The sequence below is a fragment of the Thermobia domestica genome, chromosome 16 (assembly GCF_964235325.1).
Source record: "Thermobia domestica chromosome 16, izTheDome1.hap1.1, whole genome shotgun sequence".
Classification (NCBI taxonomy): Eukaryota; Metazoa; Arthropoda; class Insecta; order Zygentoma; family Lepismatidae; genus Thermobia; species Thermobia domestica.
Window position 1 is genome coordinate 125,943,253 of NC_137469.1, and position 19,371 is coordinate 125,962,623.

A 19,371-nucleotide genomic window follows, 5' to 3' on the forward strand; every position below is an offset into this window, starting at 1 on the left:
CTGGTATTATAAAATAACATTTGTGGTACACAATTCCGAGATTCGACTTCCATTGTCTTACTTTAATCAAGGCATTCGATCAAATAATTGAGGGCGAGAGGGCTAAATATTAAGACAAATGAAAGTGCAATTAGTAATATTTAAGTATTGGATGAACTTATGCCAGCAAATAACAGCAATTCCTATTCGATAAACCAATAAAGAAACGTCATTTCTGTTCTATCTTTTGTTAAGTTTATTAGTTTTTCTCGTATGATGGATACTAAGAAAATTCCTGTTCACTAAAATATATTGACATACTTACAAAGCAAAATTACATATTTTTATGTATACTAATATTCCAATAGCTTCAATATGAATACGGTAAATAGCTGTAGAATTTCTTAACTATAGTGTTCTGATAGTAAGACATTCGGAAAGAATATTTGTAAGAATATAACCATCGGCTGCTGTAAAAAGCTTAAAATTCAGTGTAGAAATTATGACAAAGTAATACATATAATTCGTAGATAGATTAAAACAGAATCTACGTATAATCGTAATGAGAGATTTTGATGCTGTTGTAAAGAATCAAAAATAAGGTAGTGCCATAGTTAAATACCATAGGAGAACACGATGATAATTTGTAAAAATACAACATTCACCGATGGGACATTACAAACATGCCATACAAGTTGTTACAAAGTACTAATTTAGAGTACTTAGGTAACCCCAAGTAAACAATCTAAGGACTCATGCTTGCAGATGTAGTACCTGGTAGTAGGTCTACGTATGAATATCTGTCTTGAGTATATAATGAATACCTCTCTGGGTAGAGTATTGCATACTTAATATTTTCCCATAGCTGCACGCTAGTCGCGTTGGCGAGTTTCACTTGATGGTGTGACACCATACTACTATGTTTCAAGTGAGTTTGATAAAACTCTAAGGATTCCGGATTTAGCGTGATATGTGAAGATACATGCTGAAATTTTTCACTCATCTGCACATTTACGAGCACGCATAGGAGTAGAACTAGCTGACATTAATGTCCTCCATTAGCCTTCCCACTGAAGGTTTTTGTACCGCTCTATAGACGTTCTTGGTGATAAGTAGGTGTAAGGAGTAATAATGCAAGAAGAACTAAACAACCGATCGTTAATGTTCGTGCTTCCATATACCGAACCACAGGGACTTTATTGTCATGACTGATGATCTTATAGATATATATATATATATATATATATATATATATATATATATATATATATATATATATTGCTTTGGAGTTCTGGCTGGCCCTTTACTTTCCTGCTATTGTAGCCTTTTCTCTTCCACCGATAGCATGCTGCCTCAACTCGAAATCCGAGCGAAACTTCTGCGAAATGATTACCGTAAATGAGCAAAGCTATGGTAACATACGCAAATGTGACCTTTGAGCATTCAAATTAGGATCAGATCGTCTTCTTCCAATAGTAGTATATTACTTATTAGAAAAATAATCTATATGCAATATGAATAAATATGTGAGGTTACTTGAAGTTGATAAAGAGTCATTTAATTGCTATATGACATCATAACGTAATTTCGTATTAATAAAGTGATTTTGTAGGTTGCTGTAATGACATAGATGGATGTTCATTTGATTGATGGTGTTTAATTTGATTCTTGGTAAAATGGCTAACCTATTTATGATTAAAGTATATTAGGTTCAACGGTTTTCTAAGAGCCTTAACCATGTCGGTTCCGGAGTCCCACACAGGAGACGTAAAATATGACGACATTAATATTGCTTTACAACTTTAAAATCAGACTGGCAACATTGAAAACTGTTTACAGGGAATGATCATAGGTGGATCATCCCTTGTAAACAGTTTTCAATATTACCAGTCGGATTTTAAAGTTGTAAAGCAATAATTATGTCGTCATATTTTATGTCCTCTGTGGGGGACGCCGGAACCGACGTGGTTAAACTTGAAAGGATTACGGTGAACGAATTATAAATTAAGTACAGTGATGCATGTTATATTAGATTAGGGATCTTGGTAAAAGGGGTAGTTTACTTAAAGTTAAAGAATTGTGGGTTTAATTTTTGATGGTAGAGTCTTAAAATGTCAGTGCTTTAGAATGGAATCCAAAGGGCATGAGCTAACAGTTGGAATGGAGATCGAATTTCCGCTCAAAAATCATATTTCTGTTATCCACAATCGAACTCACGATTTTCTTTGAGTCCACTATTGTTGAACATCCGTAGCACCAGCTTGAACTTTAACACTCTCTCCTGTTATTACGATTTCTTGTGCGCTTTTAAACATGCACATCCCATGGGATGCTGTACAAGTATACAGCGCTAAGATGTAACTCTGTGTCTCGTTTACTTTGTAGCTTATGTCACGAATCCCTCCTGGACATTTCTGACTTCCTTCTTTTTAAGATCAGATATCGATTCCAGCTGCTAGCTCATACCCTTTAGATTCCACCACTGTTAAACCACTGAACTTTTAACACTCTACTATCAAAATTTAAAGACAAAACTGTTTCACAAATAGCGCGCTATCTTATTCCGCAAAAATCAAACTCGAGAATGTAAAATTTATTACTGTGCTTATCTTAGTATTCATAGTAATGATTTCAATTTAAAACTGGCCGAATATAGACAGAATATCCTTTAACTATGGGTACATTACCCGCTCTTCAAAAACCGAACCGGATACCTTTCAACTAAATGAGCAAACACTTACGTAACTGTCATTGTACAAAAGCGCTTTATCTATGTTAAATTACGTCGTAATATTGTAATATTGTACCAAGTATCTCCATACTGTACTTTCATTTTACAAGATGTAAAAGAACATGATTTCAAAATTGATACCACAGCGTAATTTGAGAGATTAAATGTTATATCGCGTCTAGCACCTCTGCATCTCCGTATGGAATTTATGAAGTTCAGTATATATGATCAACAAGCTGATTAGTTTTTTCACTATTCTGGCGTGATCATTTTAAACGCATGTCTAAGTGATTCTTTATTCACCAACTATATTCGTGTAACCTCATAAGGTGTTATGACATGATAACATGACAACGAAAGTTTCTTCTTATGTAGTCATAATTCCCCGTACGGCACTTTTAGTTCATATTGCTTGGATTACCTCATAGAAGTGCCATTCAACCTGTAGCTTGTAATTTAATTTTATTGTTGCAGGAAGGTTGGCACAACCATCGTATATTTACCAATGTTTCTTCAGTTGCACATGAAGAATTTCAGTTGAATGTTACAGGATTTAAACAAAACTCTATACTGTATATAAAATATTTTCGTGGATGCAACTCTGAAGGTAAGACTCTTCCTTAATAATCTTAATACGAAGGTTGTCAGGAAATCAATTCATTTTTTAATAAGAAATACTATGGTTTTGCAGATAAAAAATTTTCGCAAAACAAAGGCGGGAATCAAATCACTTCGCACGATGTCATATATTTTTTCATAAAGTTTCAGTAGAGATATTAAAATTGATAACCAACAAAAGAAAAGATAACGTTGCAACGAATAATATCAACGTAGAAACGTTAAAACATCCAGAGGCATAGAAAATAAATTATTCACTGAAACAAAATGAATGTTTTAATAATATTGATTTTTCCTTGGTATGTCTATTGTTATGATAAATAAGATCACTTCTAACTTTTTCACGATATCAATAGCACTGCAGATATTGTCTTCTTCCCGACTGTTTAATCGTTACAGAAACATGGATTTTATCCTGCTTTTTTTCAGTTTCATCTTTTGAACAAACTAAGCACTTGTAGAACGCCTTGCTTAGTTCTCAACTAAGCAATTCTCATACCAATATTGGTTTCCCAGAGTTGAAAGATGCGAAAATTGGAAGTGCGAATACACTTTTGCTCATGGTAATACAAAAAGAGGCTAAGGCGACAGCTGTGATACAATCAACAGTAAATTTTCACTTGGACAAAGCACGTGTGTTTTAGCATACGATTCGAAGTAGACTGTCACATATAGGCCTGGACAGCCGTCACCCCGTACTTATAACAATATTAACTGCATGGCATCGTCGATCACAAGTAGAATGGTTACATACTAGTCGTCATTGGACCGGTGGGTAACGGCACAACGTTGCCTGGTACGATGAATCAACATACTGCGTTCATTACATCGATGGAACTGTAAGAATCAGTCATGTTTAAGCCTTTTAGCAGGACAACGCTTCTTGTCACAAGGCCAACATTATGCTGCAGTTGTTGGAGAAGTACAATCATGAATTTCAATTGCTGCAATGTTCCCAATACTCTCCTAATCTTAACGCCTTTGGGATGTAATTGAATTTCAGAAGTGAGTTCATTGTCTTCCTTAGGGAATTTACGGAAATTAAGTGACTTGTGTATGCCTCCGGCCGCTAACAAAGGCCTTATTGCTTCCATGTTATATCACATTATTGCTGCCCTTTGAATCAAAGGTGCTCGTATCAGATATTAGGTACGTGGTTGTAATATTTTGGCTGGTGAGTGTATAATTAAACAAATTTGATTCGTTTCACAGTCTGAAACTACGGTAGCCTATCGAATTATGTGAATTCAAACTTCAAGTAGTACACCTATATCTACTGGTTGCAATAAATTAATAAGATCAAAGGTAGAATCTGTTTCTCGGACGCTGACTCCATATCAAAAAAAGCCATTACTCGCTATCTAATACATTTGCTCTTTGGATATTCATAATAAAACTGCAAGTGCTATTTGATGTATATTACTTCCGGTTGCAATAAAGGAATTGCTATTTGATGTATATTACTTCCGGTTGCAATAAAGGAATTGCTATTTGATGTATATTACTTCCGGTTGCAATAAAGGAATTGCTATTTGATGTGTATTACTTCCGGTTGCAATAAAGGAATTGCTATTTGATGTATATTACTTCCGGTTGCAATAAAGGAATTGCTATTTGATGTATATTACTTCCGGTTGCAATAAAGGAATAGACACAAAGATGAAACATTATTTCGGTACTGAATCCATATCAAAAAGACTGCTTGTCGCTATCGATTACCATTACATCCAGTATACGATCTATGCTGTAATCTGTAATCGTGGATTTTAACTACTTCTGGTTTGAACGGATGAATGAAATTATAGGCAATACTAAATCTTAAGTCAAGAACCCGATTTTCCATGTCGTTTATCGTTTCTGCTGTGTGAAAATCTGTATTGAAACTAGTGGTAGACAAAGAAACCAATTTTTTCGGTCTTCGGGCTTTAGAAAAAATTAAACCGGATGTTGAATTTTTAAAAAAACTTTTTTCGCCGTAACCGGTTTTGGTTTCCTCGAAAAGCGGTTCAGTTTTCACCGACCCGGTTATCGACTTTCTCCAAAACCAGTTCGGTTTTTCACCGAACCCGATTTCGGTTTTCTGTATGTACAGTCACGAACATTAATAAATGGAAGTTGGAACCATAAGAAATAATGGCTTCAGCCTCCATTTATTAATGTTCGTGACTGTACAAGGGTGCAGGTGAAGCATAGAGCCCCGTTTTTTGTGTCACCAGCGTAAGTTTCCTTTGTTCACTGGAGCTCGTTTTCTTCGTATTTTCCTGTGTGTGTATTTATATCGGTGAAAACCGGTTTCAGCAAAACCCTAACCGGCTTTTAGAGAAAACATAAAACGGTTTCAGCGAAGAACCGAACCGGTTTTGGAGAAACCGAAATGTCGTCTTTTCGGATTTCGGTTTTTCTAGAAATCGGTTTCCGGTTTTTATAAAAACCGTTTCTGCCCATCTCTAATAGAAACCGCAATACATGTAAATTTCAACTACTTTTGAATTTGGTGTAAAATTTCAAGTGGTGATCTTCAGACGCTGAATCGATTACCAGAAAGATTTTTTCTCTATTACCACCCTTGTATTGCGATCAACATTGAAACTAAGGACAATTAATTTCTACCACTTCTGATTTGAATAGAAGGTTAATGAAAGAGAAAATCTATTTTCTGAGACTGAACAGGTTACAAAAAAGCTCTTTTCGATATCCATTACCGTTCTTATTCTATGAAAATGAATATCGAAACCAGATGTAGAAGTAATTGTACTTCTTGCAATTTTAATATAATCTTATGCGGTGATTTATTATCTTGAGAAGCTGAACTGACTACAATTGTTACGTGTGCAAACATTTTCCACACTTTGAAAAAATCTTGGAATGTATTACCTGAGGAGTAGGCAACCTAAATAAAAAAAGTATATTTTCAGCTCCTCTGGCTGAAAGAATTTCTCATATACGAATGTGCCTGGGGAAGGGAAGTGGGTTTCGATGACCACTATGAAAGTGGGCACTATCTATTCTATTGTAGTCAACTGTAACGTAATTATATATCAAAATTCTCAAAATTAGTGAGTTTAACGGTTTCTTCAATGCAGAGAAATGTATATAATTTCAAACATAGTTACATAATTACATAAAAGTGTTAATCTTGTTTATGATATTGTGCAGTTAAAATACTGTGGTAAATATAGATGTTTCAAACATTTTGGCAAAGCACTATCTGAAAGTTCTTAAATATAAATTTATGTGAAATAAAATAACATTAGTGCAGTGTATTAGACTATATTTTGCTGATGGGTTAAATTTCTCAATTAGACTTTCTGCAAGGACGAGTTTGGAGTATATATATATATATATATATATATATATATATATATATATATATATATATATGTATACGCGTTGACTCGATGTAACAAGATTATTAAAGAGAATGTAACTAATTTTTGCTACAGAATGAACTTCGATTATTCTCCCAGTTTAAATACTTGTCCTGGTCATTAAAGACCGGTAGCCCATGACGAAGCTATACGAAGGCACGTTATACAATAAACTATTGAACATTATGTATTACTGTTTTTTCTATGGTGAACAACGTTAAAATCAGAAATGGTGAGTTTCTACCACTTTCGGATTGTATATAGTGTTAATTGAGGAGATAAAACTCATTGTTAGGACACTGAATTGGTTACATTAAACCGCTCTTCGATATATTACACAGTTTTTTACCATATGGAACTTAATATCAGAACCGGAAGTACTAGTAAATTTAATCTACTTCAGGTTTTGTTAAAATATTACGGGTGCTGATAATAAGTTATCTTCAGGCGCTGAGTTGATTTCCAAAAAGAGCTTGTAGCTAGCTATTACTAAATTTTCTCGAAACAGATAGAGATTATTCTTGGAACACTAAATTGGCAGCAAAAAGCTGCTTCTCAATAACTCCCACCGTTTTACAATAACTAAATGAAAACTACTATTGAAAAAGGAAGTACCAGTACACTTCAACCACTTTCAATTTTAGTAAAGTTTCAAGTGGTATGTTCTCTTGAGATCGAGAAGTGGTTGCATGAAACACTTGTCACTATTTATTACTGTTTTCCATCCGTAGCGATTAACATTGAAACCAGAAAGATCGATTTTTAACACTTCCGGTTTGAATAGAGTGTTCACGGACGAGATGGAAACTATTCTACGGATCCTGAATCCATTGCAAGAAAACAGTTTTCTATATTTCTTATCATTTTTTCTCTATCTGTCTAGAGGCAGATGGAGATAGTAATTCTAAAAGACTTTCGACACTGATGCATAAGATAGTTTGGAAGTCTAACAAGAATAAATTAGGAAAAAATTTCAGAAAGTTCTAGCTTCAATCCTACGATTATGCATTGTACGCTAAAGAAGACGAAAAACAAACGGAAGTGAATGTTTTTCAAAGAATTAATGGAATTCAAATGTAGAAGGAAACAGGAGACCTTCGACGGAAAAAGGTGCAGGCACGATGTTATCCACCCCAAGTGGATATCCACTATGATGTTATCCACCACAAGGTTATTATTGCAACACAACCACTAATCCCCCATGCCTCCAGCAAACGAAATACAAAATATTGGAAAATAATATGAATCTTGTAAGAGATGTAACTTATGAAGCACATTTATGCCAAAGAACATGGATTTCATCAATACTGAATCTACGTGGTATTTTTACAGAAAGTTATTCCGCATTGAGCTGGAACTTTGTATCTTCAGCTCTCAGAACACAAATTATAGGTATGCGAAGGAGGTTTTAATCATAACTCTCTATCAGAAAGAGTGTTTGAAAATTCACGAGAATTCTAAAAGTAACCCTAATGAAGAGTTGAGGGAAAGACTCATAAAACGCTTCGTGTGGAGTATTGTATTGTATGGGACAGAAACATTGACATTACACAAAAATGTTGAAAAACGACTGGTAGATTTTTAAATGTGGGTGTGGAAAAGAATGGAGAGAATAAGCTGTGTCGAGCGGGAAACGAACGAAAGGGTGTTAGAAATGGTAGGGGAGGAAATAACAATTTTAGATATTATTAAGAAACTGGTTGGGACATTGGCTAAGAAGGAACTGTATTATGAGAGACGTGCTAGATAGTATGTTGGCAGAAAAGAGAGGGAGGAGGCGAAGCAGACTACAATTCAGGGGCGATATCAAAACACAAAAATCGTATATGAGAACAAAGAGGTTAACGGAAGACCTTGGAGAATGAAAGCTTATCAGTTGCGGCAAGTGACCTGCCACTAATGGCAGAATGCCTATGATGATGATGATGATATTATTGTAATATTGGTATAATAGCTAACAGTAATAATATTAGCTGCTATGTAAGTCACTACACACTAAAGTGGGTGAAATAAAATCGCAAACAGTACTTTCAGTCCCTCTTCATAACTATCAAAGGTATTTCATCGCTAATAAATGCAATTCAAACGGCTGCAAGTATGAGAGTAATTTACGATTAATGGTATGAAATTTTTTAAATGAGCATTTGACACATATTGCTCATCTACCATACAACAAATTTTAAAAATGAAAGTATTTTCCTTTTGGAACATCTTACAAAAGTTATACCTAAGCCTCATTCAAGAAAAAAAATCATTTTTCCTATCCGTATTAAATACTACGAGGTTTTCAATTTTATTGCATCACTAGTTTATTTTTCATGAACAATGAATAAATTAATCAATTATGCACACATACTGATATTCTAAAACCTTATCTGAATTTCAGATCCAACTGAAGATATAGCAATTGTATCTACTGGAAAAGATGTTATACTAAATTATACTTGTGATGTAGATAGAAGTCATTTGAACCAGAAAACAGGTAACGTGTATATATATATATATATGCCAGTTCGTTATCTAACATATACACCTCTCAAGAAATGTATTCTCTGTTGTGTTACATAAATAAGGAAAATAAGAGTTCATTGTAAAAAATATCTTTCTTTATTTATTCGTGATGTTTTCTCGTTTATTAGTTTCGTGTTTTATTACTACGTCTGAGTTAAATTACTAGTATTCCTTTAAATAACGATGCGTTTTTCAGTAGCACAAGAAGTATTTATTATACGTTCCGTGTTTCAAAGATTATCTTGTATTTTAAAAATATACTACATGTATATATACAAACACGCCACCAATTATATATTGTCAACACACTATCGTGTCATGCCTATATGTGGGATGTGGCATGCTCTTTGACACGATATTAGTTGCTTCTGTCTATTATCGGGAATAGACAGGAATTATACAGGGTGCGGCACGTAAAACCGGCCCGTCGTAATATTCTGGTATATTGTGTTTTTGGCAACACTTAAATAATCTACCTTCCTACCAAGAGATGGCGTGTCGAGGTCGGGTCGACTTACGTGACCTGAAGCAGTCACGTGCAGCCGCAGCCAGTGAAACTTGTCGAAACCAGTTGAGAAAAAGGCCTCGTTGTGTTAAGCCGGGTGAGTGTCAGTGTGTGATAATGCCGTATTCGATACCCGAGCGTGTTGCCATTGTTGAAGGGTTCATTCTCACTGGATCTTTTGTGAAAACAAAGAATTTGTTTCGGGAGAAATTTCCAGGATGTTCTGTGCCAGCAAAAAGCACCATTCAGGAATTAATTGAAAAATGGCGGCGTACAGGATCGGTTCAAAATGCTCCCAGGAACAGACGTCTGCACACCTGAATTAAAGATGCAGGTGGAGGAGATAATGACAAGAAGTCCTCGAAAGTCAACCAGGAGATTGAGTCAACAGGTTCATGCGAGTGAGAGAAGTTGCAGACGTGTTTTAAGGGGACTGAAGTTAAAACCGTACCGGATAAGTGTTGTGCAAGAACTGAAGGAGCCTGACCTGCAGAAGAGGGTGCATTTCTGTTCATGGCTGTTGAGCAATGTTGCCAGTGGTTTCTTGGATCCACTAATGCTCATCATGAGTGACGAGGCGTGGTTCCACCTGTCTGGGTACGTAAATTCCCAAAACAACCGGTATTGATCGACAGAAAATCCACACGCAATCCACCAGGTACCCTTGCATGATTAGAAGATTGATGTTTGGTGTGCCATTTGCGCCACACGCGTTATTGGGCCCATATTCTTTGAGACGACCGTGAACAGTGACGTGTATATGGGAATCCTGGAGGAGTTTTATACACACTTGACCGAAGAGGAGCGTCAGTTATGTTACTTTCAGAAGACGGTGCTACATGCCACACATCAGCTGCATCATTGTCCCTTGTGCATGAAATGTTTACACCAGAGAGGACAATCAGCAAAGGCTTGTGGCCTCCTCGGTCACCAGACTTGTCCACGTGTGACTTTTACTTATGGAGACTGTTAAAGGGAAGAGTATACGAAACAAATCCACACACAATTGAAGAACTCAAGACCAGGATCCAGGATGTCACCAATAGCATTACAACACAAGAACTGACAAGAGTATATATGAATCTCCTCAATCGTGCTCACATGTGTGTTGAAGTGGGCGGAGGACACTTTCAGCACCTGCTCTGAAGGCTGCTATGAAGGTGAGTAGTCATATTCAAACATTACATTTCATTTATGTGTTGTAGTTAATCATATTCAATACATTACATTTCATTTTATGTGTTCGCTTTACGGGCCGGTTTTACGTGCCGCACCCTGTATAACAATCATGCAAGAGGTTAGATTATAAATCATGACCTAAACACTTACTATTAATTGGTCATTTATTGTCATTAATTGGAGTTGAATTAAGTGTATTGTGTATGTTTATGAGTCGTTAGATAATTGTTTGATCACATCAAATAGACTATTGGTTATTCACTCATCTGAGAGCAACCAGAGATGTAATAACACATACCTTGACGTTAATGGAGTCGAACTCATGGACTCTGAGTTAGATGTCAGCGGTGAACCACAGTGGAAGGGATTCCACTGAGAACGTAGTGTTGATCTTCTGAGACTGATACTAGGAACTGATCCTCCTACGGGTCTCCAGGAACTGATCCTCTACAATAGATCATCCGCAACTGATCCTCAGTAACTAATCATCCAAGACTGATCCTGATTCACTTTGACATTACCTTTTTATGTCCTTTACTAAACGATGATCTCGTGGTTTTCTTACTTACCAAATTTCGATGTTATTACATCTCTTTGCTGAAACCGTAGTTTCTACATTGTCTCTCAGTGACCAAATCTCCAAACAGTCTACGTTTGCGATTTCCACAATTTTACCCAACTTTCAGAATGTGTTGGCGTGAACATAAAATTTACAAAGTTTTACAATTTCATCTTGCTTCAATGTTTGTTTACACTGTGACGACATGTGCAGACTCGTGTCTGTCTCGTTACTTCATTCAAAACAAACAACCATAAGCATAATGTAATCTTGTTAGTTAATTCGTCTGTCTGCATGATTTCACATTTCTGAATGTAAGCCAATTTTAAAATATAATTTAATTTTCATCTTTTAGCCAAATAAATAAAATTAACATAGAAATTTATATCTGAATTTACCGTCCCTTGACAATATGTAGGTCATTAGAATAAGTTTTACTCTCAATCACTATGGTGCACTGTTGAGCTATAGGCGGTACGATTGAATCGGATCCGATCGAGTGATATCTCAGATGAAAAAAGTCGAAAAGAGGTGTATTTTTAAGGAGAATGTATATATTTTAGTACTTATGACACATTAAATAAACTCTATTTCCTTCAAACCAGGAAAGTAACGAGAAATTTAAAACTGTCCAAATAAAAGTAAGCAGTGGTACGTTTAGGATTGGTTCCCATGTGAACCACACTATTTAAAGGTTAATAATGATACGTATAACCAAACCCATAGTTAAAATTAAGTATTTTAACTTTAATACAACATGCAGTGGAAGTACATTGAAACTTTGCAACAAGAAAACATATATTCCTTTAAATACAGTAATTGTCAGAATTTGGGATGTCGCTTATTAAGAACTTTTAAATAGAGACAAGAGGTTCTTCTTAATTTGAGTTAAGGGTAATACATCAGCGCTTTAGGAACTCTGCAATATTTTAACTCTTCATACTGTTCGTACACGCTCAAAAGAATGTAGAACTTATAATATTTTGTACCAAGATTACGGATTTTTTATGAACTTTACTGCATTGGCTACAACGACAAAAACGCTTACTTTATGCTCAAATACCCTAGAACTTCGTATGTAACTCTTGTTCAGAAGCATTTACGGAAAACGAAAACAAGCACCGCATTAAAATATCGTAAGGTGGATGAAGCAATTTGAAGTGTAGACGACTTATGCAAGAAAAAGGCACTAGAAGGTCATTGGACAGCAGTTAAATTGTGAAAAACTATTCTGCGACTTTCCAACAAAACCACTAAAATCAATACATCAGCAGAAAACTTTCAATGACGCAAACTATATGAATTTTGTGTTGATCAAGCTTCTACAATGCATATCTTAACAGTTTTCAAATTGCACAGGCAATAAAAGTTTCAATCAATTGGCATTATTTGTTATTTTGTTGCATTCAAAACCTAGAGTCAGATTTCCGACTAGGCAAACAAGGCAAACTGCTGAGGGCCGCAGAACTCAGAGGGTGGCAAAAGAAAACATACATAAGAAGTCATTGTTGAACACCTCATCACAGGGAGTAGCAGGTGAGGAACATTGGACTATAAATTGCCGATTTCTGCAAGATGCCTAAATCCGCCACCGACTAATCCATTTGTCAAGCTTATAATGAAAGGATCCACGTAAGGTAATTATGATCCTTACCATAATTAATTACCGTGTATTTGGGCTTTTCTTGTTAACGGAGCCCATTATTGGTATTAGCTACCCGTACAAACTGTGCGAGTAGTTGTTATCACGGTTCGAAGGAAAGCTACCAGGCTTCAGTATGAAACAAATCAGTTTTCCACTTCATGAGCACACACAAGCACACGATTCTCTTAACCAGCATCTTCCCTAATGCTGTATTCACCACCACGAGCGTCATCATATGGTACTGAAGATCTGTTTTTCCTGTCACCTGACCTACCTCTTTATGACTTCTTTGGTGGTACTGATACTTGCATGTACTTGAATTTTGGTTTAAATTTTGAAGTTTATCAGGATGCTTATTGATCTTCAGGTGTTACATATTTAAAGCTATGCAAGATCTGCGTAATTGAAAAAGAAAGATACTCACTTGAAAATCTTCCATATTTACGTAATCTACTGTGATTATGATTTCGTTTCAAAAATCAAAAAAGAGACACTTCGTAGAAAGAGTTAGGGCACATGAGAAACTATATTATAAAGAGCGGTCTATGATAATGAGAACGATGAACGAGCTAATTAAACTCAGCAGATATGTACTAGATTGTTGTAAAAATGGCACTCGATGACATTGAAATAATACAACTGATACATACTTTGTCACCTAAAACAATTAAGAATCCCAGCAGTATTGCCAACATTTTCTTTCTTCCTACATATCTAAATACGTTCATTCTCAAATTATCCATTCACCGAGGATATAAAAATGTAATAAATATTGGTAGTGAAACATTTGATGCTCGGATAATTGAATGCACTATAATTCTACCAAATGCACACAAACATACACAACTTTTAAAAGTGCATTTCTTTACACAACTTAAAACATGGACAGAATGGATCACAAATTACTATATAACACTAGTTGCTACCTCGAGTCTATATCGGACATGTTATCTTTCATTGCACATTCCATTTCTTAATTAATAAACCATTATATTTTTCACTTCATATTTTCCAATAGTTTATATTTTAGCATTAGTGACAGTCATTTGGGTCTGAGATTCGCTTACTATTTCGACTATATAATTATCCCCGTATAATATTTCTTTTCATCGAAAGTGTGTAGTTCAATGCTTCTGAACTATCGGTTTTATTCTCTGACGCTGATCTATCTATATTCCAATTTTCAAATAAAAATATGTCAATTTCTAGGTGAAATTTTGGACAATTCTAGTATCTCCAAGTATCAGAAATTGGAATACCTTTCAATGTTCACACGCTGAATGGAATGTATCATATATTGCACGCCAAATTCTCGCAGCTTACTAGCTCTAATCATATACATATAGTAGATGTTTTGTGCGATGATTCTGAACCCAAATAGATGTTTTGTGTGACAATTCTGAGCCCAAATTTTCTCTTGAAATGAAAATACTTAAGTAAATTATCACTTTCGATCTGTATATTTTCAACTTCTTTTAGAGGGCGAAACTCTGCTCTGAATTAAGAGTACTATAACACAAATATATGAATTTTATAGCAACAGGAGAAAGAAAACAAGAGTAGTTCCCATAACTCTCATATTATTGTTTGTTGAGAAAAACTACTATGTTTTTGCAATCCTTTAGATACTTGCAATGTTTTCCTCACTGTATGATGAACGTAAGAACAACATGGTCAAAAAGAACGAGTGTAACAACTGTCTACAATATACTAGATGGACACTAGTTGCATATTTATCTCAATTACAAGCAAGTGATTGGCAGTTGAATGCCTAAATAGTGTTACTGCTCTCTCTGCTTGTGTTCTTCTCCACTAAAGGTACTTTTGAAAGATAGTTGTTCTGTAATTTCACTTCACTGACCGACTTCATTTCAAGTTAACTGGTTTGTAATTGTTGTAGCGGAACAGTTTATATTTTTGAATTAATATTGAACAAACTAAGGACAGAGAATATTATTAACAGTTATTAACAAAAATATTTTGGATTATTTTAGGTTTTAGAGTTTTAGTGTTTACCATACAAACATAAGTACACTCAGTTGTATATGCTTTCGAGCTAAAGAAGAATATAATTAATTATAACAATACATTGTCATTATAATAATTATTATAAAAATCATTTTAAATAAAATGTTATAAACACGAATTTTACTAATGACCCAAAAAATGCATCAAAAGATTGCGATTGTAAGAATTTTAGGAATGATCCAAGAATGCATAAAAACATTGCGATTTTGGCCAATAATTAGTTCCCACACCATTTTTGAACGGCCCCTAAATCGAGTTTTCGTATTATCTACGGAATAAGCATATCATACTGAATACAGTGATAATTTAGATTTGGCTACTCGATATGTAGTTCTCCAAATGTAAGGCTTATAAGAAAACTTTTGATTGAAATAAACTGATTCTATTCATCCAATTAAACATTGTACTATAAATTGTTTTCTAAGATGTACAGGTTTTTAATATAAAATTGAAAGATTACTTTAATCTATGTTCACATTTTAGGTAAATTCTATCATGTTATTTTTAATAATGCTCTTGTAGATATCTACAATCACATTTTGCTACTATTTAGAATCTTTATTATACTCTAATTTACTAAAAATCTTTATTAAAATATGTATACCTGTACCATTTAGTGCTTTATTTAGGTATTTTCCCTCATTTCAGATGATATTTTAGGTTTACAATTTCCTTGTGAAAACGGTGGTGTGTATGATCCGGAAGAGAAAGGTTGCATCTGTTTACCTGGATTTAGTGGAGCTCAATGCGAGAAAGGTAATGCCGCTGAAATATAATGAAAATAAATTATTCGTTTTGTTGCTAAATAGTAGGAAAATAGTGATTTTCTCGCCTTCATAATCCCCTTCTTATATTTAGGGCATTAAGCCGAGATTACCTTCCTGCATAGTCTTATTTCCCCAGCGAGCTAAGCGATAAGCGTACGATTAAGGCGGAACTTTAGTTTAAAAGGCGACATTTTATCATATACTGTGTTATACATAGGGTAATTACATTTTAATTGAAGTAATGAAACTGCAATTACATTGGATAATCTTGTTTTGTAATCGGTAAACCTTCCAGTTTATGACGTGTGTTAAGATGTTTCCACTGGCACCATTACTGTTTTGTTAATCGCGGGTTTTTCCTTTATAGATTTGCGCTCGCTTTGTATGACCGTCACCCGTTCCGCCCGCTGCGCCACGCGCTAATGATATTTGCCCACGTAAGAAGAGAAACTTGTCACATACCTTTTCACTTATGCTTTGTTGCTTTATCCTCTACTCCGGTGTTGCCTATTTTTTGGTTGCTTGTAGTTGCCCCACTGGTTCATTGATGTTGGTAATCCTTCTTGGGCCAGAGCTTGATCCGCGGACCGAAATCGAAGAAATATTGTGATGGCGCAATTGAAACTTATAATTTTAGAGCGGTTGAATATTTCGATTTAGATTATTAGTGAATTTAATAAATAATAATAATTAAGTGCATGAATATATAAATTTGATAATATAATTTTATGAAAAGTAAAAAGATTGGATATTTATGTATTGAAGAAAAATTATTGAAAAATATTGAAAGATATTTTACAATGTGAATATTTCCATGGCGCTTACACATATACTTCCCGGAAATGCATATTTCTACAAGCTTAGCTTGTTCCTCATTTTCATTCCACGGGATAATACGGGTTGCTTTATATTGATATAGCATTTGAATTTGATACCTTCTTATGTTTCCTTGTATAAACATTTTTTCATTCTCCATCTATTATTATTAGTATTGTTGGTAACAATCGTGATACTAAATTATATGAAAATAAATTTTCGTTGGCATTGCTCGGGGTACGAACTCCCAACTTTGTGTTAACACTCCGTCACCTTAGCAACTATGCCATTTTGTGGATGAGAAAATGAAACTTCTATTTGCTACTGGTGAAAAAGCGCTCGTACAGCCATATACCTTTTAAGTGTGAAAGCGTTACTAAATACCCTCAGACCCCTCTAACGGAGAAAGTTGGATCTTCATGCTCAAGTCTATTGCTGTGTTGTAAATAACGGAAGTACAGATTTATGCCAAGGTTAATTAAATAAAACTTGCCTTTAATGCTGAAATGATTAGATATAACAATATAGCTTTTTAATGGACTCATTTCCATACTTGTTTTGCTATCTGGGCTTTGATTTTTTAAACTACAGAAAATTAGATTACATATTTTATATGAACTACATTGATAACTTTTATGTGATTTTGTTGAATCTAGCTCTTAAAATAACACTCTATTGCTGTTTAGTACTCAACACATCCGTCCTCTTTTTTAACTTATTGCTAGATTATATAAATTTATTTCATTGATGGCGACTCCCCTCCCCTTTCTTAAAAGAAGAGAGTTCGGTTTACCTATTACATAATGGTACCAAGCTTATTTATTTGCTCAGAGACATTATTTGTTGTCAACATCTAAGCTGTAATTTGTAAATTAATAACGTGACAATTGATTTTTTGTGGGGCGGAAAAAACTCAGTGGAACCATTGATGATGATGCAGTAACAACTAGGGATAGAGTAATATTTTATATTGAAACTGATATTAGAAATTTTCGTCTCGAAAATGTAGACATGGGTCTGCTCGGCATAATTGATAATTATTTGTAGATTTATTGACACCAGGTGTATTATTTAAATTAATTTCGTGATGACAATAACTATTAATGAATACTATTTGAGATTGGAGGTAGTAATATTTGCGGAGGGGAGAATATTTTGTCTCAACCATAGGATTCGTAAATACGATTTTGTCTCGGGATGTTTAGTATTGTCATGTTGCATATTTTAGAATAATTTTATGGTTCTGGTTGAATTATGCGTCACACTATAAAATATTTGAGCAGTTGTCCATAGGACCGTCTCGAAAATGAAACAGTCCTTTTAAATAAATAATATTTAGATGTATTTCAATGTAAAAAATGAAATGAAATCTTTGACTTTTACGTCCCACAGTTATGCCGGTTAGCCTAAAGGAGACGGTGAAACATTCATAAGAAGAATTGTAACTTACATTTTCATTTTTGCAACCTACATTTTCATTTTTTTGCAACTCTCATTTTCATTTTGCAATTTGTATCTCTAATTTTGAAATTGTATTTCTGATTTGGCAACTTGTATTTTTAATTTTGCAAGTTGTATTTTTAATTTTGCAAGTTGTATTTTGATTTTGCAAGTCATATTTTTAATGTTGCAATTTGTATTTTCATTTTGCAAGTCGTATTTTTAATTTTCTAACTTACATTTTTTCATTTTGCCTACACGCATTTTAAATAAGAGTTTCATGTTTGCAAGCGTTCGTATTAAGAATTGCATTTTACTTTCGTATAATGTAACAATTTCAAACTATTGTTATAAGTAAATTTTATTAATTTAAGACATTCTTAATATTAACAGAACATAAATGACTATCAAAGTAGAAGATAAACATATGAGCAGATATTTAATGAACTAAAACTTTCACTGGTAGTGAACAATAACATTTTAGTAATAAAAATAATTCGTGCAATAACAACTACAAAAATACACTTACAATAAAACAAAATTTACAAATTGTATAATAAAAAGTGTATTAATTTATTATCATGAAAATGTTTATTGTGTATATTACTTTAGTTTGGTGATACAATTCATGTTATTATTTTACAATATACTATGTTAACTGTTTCCATTTCTTTAGTTCTTTCGTTTGCTACGTAAACTCTGAACAATCTTCGATTGTAAACTGATAAGTATATGTTTTGAAGTAACTATACTTTTTCCTAACCATCCGTCTTTTAAATCTGGCATTTTATGTTTTTTCCCTAAATTTGGTATAATTATTCTTTTTGCTAACTTTGCATCATTTTATTATTTGGTTTAATTAAGTTCTTTTAATCTCTGCTATTTTTCTACATTATTCTTATTCAAAAAATTTCTTTGCTGCGTTATGTTTTTGTTGATTACTATTTTTTTAACTGATTTGTAACTAATAACCCTTTCATTCTAACCGTGTGCTATTTTTCTTCTATATTTTTATTTGATAAAGAGGTGTATTAATTAAGTATGGTTAAAATCTATTTTCTATATTATTAATTTAAATAAATTTTGATGGTGTAGTCTTGTTTTTGTTTTGTTTTTTGTCCTAAAAATTTTCTTAAACATATTTTATGTTCGTTTGTTATTTTGTTTCTTTATACTTTTGTTATTGGTTATTTAATTTTATTAGTTATTATTTTTATGTGTTCTG

General features: G+C 33.8%; 1 protein-coding gene across 1 annotated transcript in view; it reads left to right on the forward strand.

Moving 5' to 3' along the window:
• Positions 1 to 19,371, forward strand: part of LOC145673397 (uncharacterized) — a 345,560-nt gene that overhangs the window by 219,231 nt on the left and 106,958 nt on the right. The window contains exons 14-16 of the mRNA XM_081743057.1: positions 3,185 to 3,317; positions 9,083 to 9,178; positions 15,772 to 15,879. Of these exons, the coding sequence (XP_081599183.1) occupies positions 3,185 to 3,317; positions 9,083 to 9,178; positions 15,772 to 15,879 (337 nt within the window). The remainder of the gene's footprint in view (positions 1 to 3,184; positions 3,318 to 9,082; positions 9,179 to 15,771; positions 15,880 to 19,371) is intronic.